The 7,999-nt window shown below is 64.1% G+C and overlaps 1 protein-coding gene across 1 annotated transcript in view; it reads right to left on the bottom strand.

Moving 5' to 3' along the window:
* The window catches only part of SBF1 (SET binding factor 1), a gene marked incomplete at its 5' end in the record, with an annotated part of 34,083 nt that overhangs the window by 20,753 nt on the left and 5,331 nt on the right, over positions 1-7,999 (bottom strand). Inside the window, 7 exons of the mRNA XM_026046532.1 lie at positions 1,330-1,443; positions 1,954-2,031; positions 2,983-3,096; positions 3,837-3,945; positions 5,083-5,215; positions 5,763-5,868; positions 6,580-6,603. Coding sequence (XP_025902317.1) covers positions 1,330-1,443; positions 1,954-2,031; positions 2,983-3,096; positions 3,837-3,945; positions 5,083-5,215; positions 5,763-5,868; positions 6,580-6,603 — 678 coding nt within the window. The remainder of the gene's footprint in view (positions 1-1,329; positions 1,444-1,953; positions 2,032-2,982; positions 3,097-3,836; positions 3,946-5,082; positions 5,216-5,762; positions 5,869-6,579; positions 6,604-7,999) is intronic.

Below are 7,999 nucleotides of genomic sequence, written 5' to 3'. Positions count from 1 at the left end.
TGCAGCAGGAATGCAGCAGGGCAGGGATGCAGCAGGTCACGAGCAATCCAAAACCTGCAGCTTTGTCACCTGGGCACCCTCTACAAGCAGCAGGTCACAGATGGCCTAAAGATGCTGCTGTGATGGCCGCAGCTAAAGCACTGAGATTGAGGCTATTTTGCACTGCACTCTGCGGTGCACAAGCGTTGCATGAAACAGAAGTCTATTATGCTTTAGACTTTTTATAGGGGTTTTATGAAAGGGCTTTTTCTTATGTTTACTGGAGGTCTATAGTTTTGTGGAACTACTGAACCTTCACCAGGAATAACCTTTATTGAGTATAAAAGGCAGCTCAGAGCCTTTATGACCATAATGCCCGTTTTAAATGTCAGGCAGTAAACAGTGCAGGCTTTACGGAGCGCTGCAGAGCAGAGGACGGGCGGGTCAAGGACGCGCCAGCTCACATGCACCCCTCATGCACCCACATGCAGCTACTTCTGCAGGTAGCAGGTTCCTGCTCCCTGGAGCTTTCTGCAGCACAGGGGCGTTTGGCAGGTGGGACAGACATCACCACGAGTTCCCACAGAAGCAGCATTAAAATTCCCAGCTCTCGGTGCTCACTGGCTCTGAGCTTGCAAAGGAGAGGCTGCAAGAGGAGCAGCGAGGGCTCTGTGGGCTCTGTGACATGGCCATGCTAAGCTGCAACGCTGGAGTCCCCCGAGCTCCTCTCCTCATCTGTCACGTTCCCCTGCTTTAGGTTTCCTCCATGGATCCCAAACGTTTCAAGCCTCGTTGTCCTCTCCCTGCCCCTGGCCTTGCCCGTTCTGGGGGGCTGAGGGCCAAGGGGCTCCTGTGCAGGGTGGCCAGCCTGAGGGCTCCCTTCCCTAGGACCTCGAAGGCCACGTGGCACAAGGCATGGAAACACAGCACACCTGACTGCAAGCTCGGCCCAAACAGGAAAGTGGCACCGGGCCCACAAGATCACAGCTTGGCCCAGGACCAGGGAGGCAGGTGGACCTGGCAGCGACACCGGACGTCACCGGCTGCAAGCGCCGAGCTCGGCTCTGGACACAGCTGCATCAATGCAAACCTTCTCAGATTACCTCAGTCCAGCTTAACCCAGCTGGAAAAGGATTATGCCAGACACACAGCGCAATCTGAGGAGAGTCCGGTTTGGTGGACACGAGGCCCTAGAGCGGTGGGAAGGGGGTCTCCCTGCCCTCCAGGGTTCCTCCTGTCTCTATCCTGCTGCTTTCCCTGGGTGCTCTGGCCAAGCACGGGTCCGACCCGGGCGGCTGGCGTGCAGCGGCGTGCCGGCCCGCGCGCACATCCGTGTGCCGGCACCCCTACCTTATGGAAGCGGATCACTGGCTCGGGATGGATGCGGATGATGTGCAGGCACCACCGATAGCCTTGGAGAAGCTGTGCAAACAAGCGCAGGAAGACGGCCCGGATCTCCTTATCCTGCACAAATGGAAGGAAGCTCCGTCAGGCAGAGTGCTGCACCTGCCCAACAGGGCAGCAAGCCCAGCAGAGAGATTCCAGCGGGGAAAGGACGCGGCAGCCTGGAATCCCCGGGCTCTTTCCTCTGCACAGCATCCCATGACACGGCACACAGAGCAGAAGGGTGCCTCCACCGCCCGGAGCTGCTCTGGGCTTTGTTGAAATGCCCGAATGGGAGGCACCAACTTCCAGCTGCTGCTCCAGTCCAGAACAGGCAGCCCCCATGCACAGAACATCTACGGAAGTGGCAGTGCCAGCTTCCAGGCCAGAAATGACCCAGAGTGGGAGCAGCGTGTTACACCCTGTGACCCTGAAGAGATATTGAGATGGGGAAAAGCCTGAATCCTTGGCTCTCCACTCCATGGGCAGGACACAGGGTGTCCAGCAGCAACGGCAGCCCTCCTGGCTGCAGTTCTCCATGCCCCCCTTGAGGTATGTCCGAGTTGTCCTCCCCTCCCTGCTCCCACTCACCTGCATCTTGAGAGAGGAGGCAGAAACGGTGGCCGGGGGGAAGGCGAGATCCGCCACCTCCAGCTCCGGGTCCAACACCTGCAGGCAGAGGCACAGGGCAAGCTCAGCGCCGCGCGCAGGCGTCCCTGCGTCCGCAGCGGGACCGAAGGAAGGAGCCTCCTCCAGAACCACAACAGGGCCCACAGATACGGCCTGAGCGGCTCGGGAACAAATCCCGGGCAACTGAGCTAAAGCCACCAGATATCGGAGCAGACATCAGACTCCTACGACACTCCCTACCATGCCAGGCAATCCAGGCTCTCCATCTGCAAGTCACAGCTGGGGAAAGGCGTCATGCAAGAGCTAAGAGCTGAGCACTTAAAGCACAGCAAGGCAGCGACCCCAGGGTGACAGGAACCCGCACCCCACTTGCCACAGCCACGGGGGAAGCTCCCTTGGGCACAGCTTGCCGTCCCTGTGCCCAGCAGAGCGGTGGAGTCATGACTGAACCGGCGGGGACCTCTGGAGACCATCTAGGCCAACGCGCCTGCACACGCAGGGGCACCTCCAGCGAGGTGCACAGCATCACGGTGCTCAACACCTCCAAGGATGGAAACTGCAGCGCCTCGCCGGGCACCCTGTGCCAGTGCTCAGTCACCCTCACGGTCAAGGGTTTTTTCCTCATGTTTAGGCAGAACTTCCTGTGTTTCAGCCTGTGGCCGCTGCCTGTTGTCCTGTTGCCTCCGGGAATACAGCAGCGGCCAGGAAAGCAGCCTCAGGGCTGCAGCTGCTTCCTGCCCGAAGCCTGGGAGCAGCCGCCGCTTCCCAGAACCCATTGGCAGGAGCGGCCCTCGCCGGCGGCACCGCTGTGTGCCAGAGGGCACGCGGGCCGTGCGTGGTCCCATGGGACAGGGGAGGACTCTGCGACATGGACCTTTGTCTCACAGGGCTCCCATGGAAGTGCCAAGCTGTCCTATTCACAGCTGTCCCCCGGGGTCGAGTCCCGAGGTGTTCTCTCCCTGCGGATGCGGGAAGAGCGGGAGCACTTACCATGGAGAGGGCTTCCCGGGTCTGCTGCAGCAGGGGCTCGGGCAGCAGGGAGATGTGGACGCACTCGGGGACATTCACCGTCCCGCCATCCAGGTCTGCGATGACCACGTCCAGCTGGAAACGGCAGGACGGGCGTGAGAGAAGGCCCGGCCTTCCGAAACACCCTCCCTGCCGCCTGCGGGCTGGGCACCGACACGGAGCAGGACAGCAGTGCTCTCCGGACCTGCTGCGGTTCTTACGAGGCAAACACCAGCGCCAAACCCAGGACTGCAACCATCTTGCTTAATCAAAATGGCTTTTTTTTCCCTCAATTTGGGCAGAAGGCCACTCATTAGCTCGCTTTAGCTTAGACTCCTCATGCCTTGACTTAGTTCAGCTTCCAAACTGCAGGCGGCAACACCCAAGTGCCAACGCGGCCTCTTGGACCAGCGGCGCCAGCTGTTTCAACACCGAATCCTCGCTTAACCCCGGCCGCTCCTTGCAGATACTCTAGACCTTAGGCCTGACAAAGCCCAAGCTCAGCTGGCCCTGCTCAACTTGAGCGCACTCACAGAACCCCAGAATCCCAGGTGGTTGAGGTTGGCAGGGACCCCCAGGGCTCCCCCGGTGCAGCCCCTGCTCCAGCAGGGACACCCAGAGCACGGGGCACCCGGGCGCATCCCGGCGCGGTGCCAGATCTGCAGAGCAGGAGCCTCCGCAGCCTCCCTGGGCAGCCTGGGCCAGGGCTCGGGCACCCTCCCACCAAACAAGCTCTTCCTCACGGGCACGTGGAGCTGCCTGCGCTGCAGCTTGTGCAGAGCAGAGCTCCGGTGCCGGGGCCGCTGGCGTGCGGGACACGCGTCCCGGAGCCTCACCAGCTCCTGCGTCTCCGACTGGAAGACGGAGTGGACTCCGATGATGAAGGGTGTTGGAGTGCTCAGGACCTCCAGGAGCTGTGCAGGCAAGATGGGCACGTACGTGAAGCTGCAAGCAGAGAAGAGCATGGCTGCAGCCAGCCGAGTCCTGCTGTGCCGGCTGCTCCCGACGCGCTGCTCTCCAGGCAGGAGATGCCCGTTCTCCAGGCTGGCTGCAGCCCTCCCTGCCAGCCCTCGGAGCCACGCAAGGCTCTGGGTACCTGCAGACACCAACCACGACCATCCGTGGCCCTGTGCTACAAGCCTGACCAAGGCAAGGACTCCCAGCAGCTTCCACCCCAAAGAAAGCTTTCTTTGGAACACAAATAGCCTTTCTGCAGCCTGGGGGCATGGCAGAGCTGCACGGAAGGAGCGTGACAGGGGCGGGCGGCCACAATGGCTCGTCTATGCCACCCGTCCCGCTGGGGACATGTGCAAACAGCCCTGGCAGCGGCGGGCGGCACAGGGGCTCCCAAGAGCGGCGCTGGCCAGGGCGTGCAGGCTGCTCCAGGAGCCCCCGTGGGACCTGGTCACCAGCACCCGCCCTCCAACAAAAGCCCTGTGTGCCCAGGCCGCTCTTGAGGGAGCACAGGATTTGCTTTGGAAGCCTCCTGGTTTGCAGCACCCTCTTGGGGTGCCACCCAACTTCCCGCGGGAGCGGCGCACTGAGGCTCTGGGTTCTGCCCCGGCTGCAGCGGGCGGAGAAGGGAGGGAAAGGGGCAGGTGCTGCAGAGCTGACCATCTCTGGCCTCTGCCCAAGCACGTGAAGGGAGTGATGTGCCAGCCCAGCGCCCAGCAGGCTGACGGGCCCGCCTGCCGCCTTCCCTGAAGGCATGCAGCAACCGGGACTAACTCCTGCCAGCAGCAGCTTGGGCTAAGACAGACTGTGCCAGCAGCGCCTCATGCCCTGCTTCCCGCTGCTCCAGGCCAGATTTGACCCTAGGAAAGCAGGGGCGAGCAGAGGAGGGGTCAGCGCTCCTTTGCTCCCGTGAATCTATTGCAGAATTGCAGCGAGGGGCAGAATTGCAGCGAGGGGCTTCAGGAAAAGAGCTCCCTGCAGGGGCAGAGCGAGCGTCCTTCCATGCCACAAGGCTGCATCCCCTGCAGCCCTTCAGACGCACCAGCTAGGACGGCACGAGGGCGAGGGCACGGAGGAGGCAAAGCAGGCGCTCTGCGCCGCGGGGCTGAGGACGGTGCTGCCCCTCACCTGTACTTGAGGGGGAACATGAGCGCAAGCAGGGCCCGGCAGGCGTCCGTGAGCCGCTGGTAGCTGCTCGACAGAAAGAGGATCTTGTGCTCGGTGAGCGCCGCGCAGAAGAGGTACAGCACATTGGTGATGCCTGCGGGGACAGGGGGACAAGGGCGCTCAGCAAGAGGGGCCCGTCGCGCGCCCGAGGTCGACCCAAAGCCCGGCCCTGGTTGGTGCCCACATCAGCAGCAACCGCCGGCCTCGCTGGCACCTCCACATTCAGCACAGCAAAGGAGTTCAATATCCTGCAGGGAGCCCAAGCTTCCCCCCAAGGAACCCCCCTTTTGTAAAAGGGGTTCAAGAGCTTTGCTGAAGCTGCAAACACTCTCTCCCCAGGAGGGAGGAGACCCCGGCCTCACTCCTCTCTGCACCCATTCGTGCCAGTCCACCGTCCCGGCCGGTTCCCATGAGAGCCGGGCACCCCCTGCTCCGGAGCCGGGGCAGAGGAGCCAGCCTGGCATCTCTGCCCACCTGGGAAGGGGAGGGCAGAGCAGGGCCCGGCTCCGGCGGCCGCAGCGGGAACGAAGCCCCCACCGAGCTCAGCAGCAAGGTGGGAACCACGCGCAGGGGACACCAGCCCTAGCTCAGGCACGGGACCCATGGGGAGGAGGAGGAGGAGGAGGAGAGGAAGGTCTCACCGAGCTGCCGGAAGAGCAGGGCGACGCTGCAGCTGCTGACGGGCAGCGAGTCATTGATGGGCGTCTGGATGACCTGCCGGTCCCCCGCTCCCAGCGAGATGGTCCTCTGCAAGAGACACGGCGGAGGCGCCGTCACCGCGCGGCACGCGCACCGCGGAGCCGGCACCGGGGCGCAGGAGCGGTGCCGGGGAGCCGGCGCTCGCCGGGCGCCGAGCGCGAGGCCGCCGCACGAGGCAGCCCAGCCGGCACCAGCACCCTGTGGCGAGGGCGGGAGCTCGTGCTGCAGCCGGCGGGGACGAAGGGCCGCGGCGGCGTGCCCTAATGCAGCAGGGCCACCTTGGACGGGCCCGGACACGGCCAGCGCGAGCGGCGCCGCTGCTCCCGCCTGCCACACAGGCCAAAGAGCCTCTTCCCACTGGCAGCTTTTCAGCCCTAAGCTCATTCTAAAGCTCTGCGTCCTCCTCCTCTCCCTACTGCAGGGGCCAGCACAACCGCAGGCCCCGGCCCCTCTCCTGTCTATGGGAACATGTGTCACCGTGGAAGGTTTTGGGGCTCCCACGTCTTGCCTCCCTGCAGGGCAGAGCGGCTCCGGCTCCGGCACCGCAGTGATTTGCAGCTCTACGGCTGAAACTCTGTGGTGAGCAGGGCTGGAACCGGCCCCGTGCTCAGGCCTTGTCCTCCTGTGGAGCGGAGCCGGGGCAGGAATGTCCCCTCCACGGCCCCACGCATGGTCCCTGCACACGGAGCCGCGCGGGCACTCAAAGGAACGGGGCTACTGAGGTGCAGAGAGACCCAACGAAAGAAAAGGTGTGCGTACCACTGCGTCGTCGTCCGCGTCAGGCTGATAGAGACAGACAGAGATAGCACAGTCAGTTAGAAACACACAGACACGGCTGGGCGACAGGGAACACACACACACACACGGCAACGAGCAGGGACGAGCGCCGCAGAGGAGCAGAGATGCAAACGGACGAGCAAAAGCAATGGTTGCTAACACTGGAAAAGAGCTGTTGGATGCAGGAGAAGAGGAGAAGCAGAGGAAGGGAAGTGCCGCCAACAAACTGTCCCTCTGGCAGCACACGGCTTGTTCCCGTAGCACAGGTCCTACAGGAACTGGGAGCTAAGGAATGGCTGCGGCAGGAAGCGTGGCAGCCCGGAGGAGCCGGGCACACGCGGCAGGTCCCGCGGGAGCTCCGCACGCACCCGGGGACAGCCCTGCAATGTCGGTGCCAGCCCGGCCCTGCAAGGAGGCTGCCCTGCTGCATGTGCAGGACAGCAGCCCCGCTGCTGCAGAGACCCGCAGGCGAGGGAACATCAGCACCCGCACACTCGAGCTCTGCCCAGAGCCTCGCGGAGCTTCCTCCCTTGGGGCAGCTCGGGGGAAAAGCTGGTTTCGTGCTGGGGTTTCGTGCTGGGGTTTCGTGCTGGGAACCGGGAGCTCAGCCCGCAGCGAGGCCGGCCAGGGCCCCAGCCGCCCCGCAGGCGCCAGCAGGGCAGGAGCGCTCCATGGATCAAACAGTCTCGGAAAGCTCTGTGCCAGAGGGTGCAGCTGGGCGCTCCCCACCTGTGTCACCCCCAGGCAGCTTCACTGAGCCCTTCCTCACGCAAGCGGCTGCTCGCCGCAGCCCAGCCGGCCCCCGGGGCACGAGGAGCGGAGCCGCGGGACAGCGCGGGATGGAGGCGGCACGCGGGCCCGGGGCTGGGCACAGGCAGCGCCGCTGCCACATGGCTGCTGGCCACGCACATGCACAAGGCAGCGGCTCGAGGAGTGTTCCGGGCTGCCCGGGCAGCAACCGCAGCCTGGCTGCGCCTCCCTCCCCGGGCTGGCTCGTCCCAGCTCTCACACGTGGCCTGGGAGCACTTGGCTCTGCAGCAGCTCTCCGGGCAGCGGCACAGGTCTGCTTGGAGGAGCAGGACCCCGCTGATGCCCACAGACCGGGGCAGCTGTTGGCACAGGCCCTGCCATGGCACGGGTACCAGCGCTCCCTTCGGGAAGAGCCTGGAGCCAGGAGCCTAGAGCCTGGAGCCTGGAGCCAGGAGCCTAGAGCCTGGAGCCTGGAGCCAGGAGCCTGGAGCCAAGGGAGGGCTGCCCTGCCAAGGCAGCATGCAGCTCAGCAGGGCACCCAGAGCTTTGTGGGGCTGCAAGAGCAGAGCTGCTCCCATTGCACCCAAGGGCACCCAGAGCTTTGTGGGGCTGCAAGAGCAGAGCTGCTCCCATTGCACCCAGGGGCACCCAG

The sequence above is a fragment of the Nothoprocta perdicaria genome, unplaced genomic scaffold (genome assembly GCF_003342845.1).
Source record: "Nothoprocta perdicaria isolate Ctin4 unplaced genomic scaffold, notPer1 scaffold_447, whole genome shotgun sequence".
Classification (NCBI taxonomy): Eukaryota; Metazoa; Chordata; class Aves; order Tinamiformes; family Tinamidae; genus Nothoprocta; species Nothoprocta perdicaria.
Note: the sequence above shows the minus strand (reverse complement) of the source record. Positions and strands in the feature narration are given on the sequence as shown.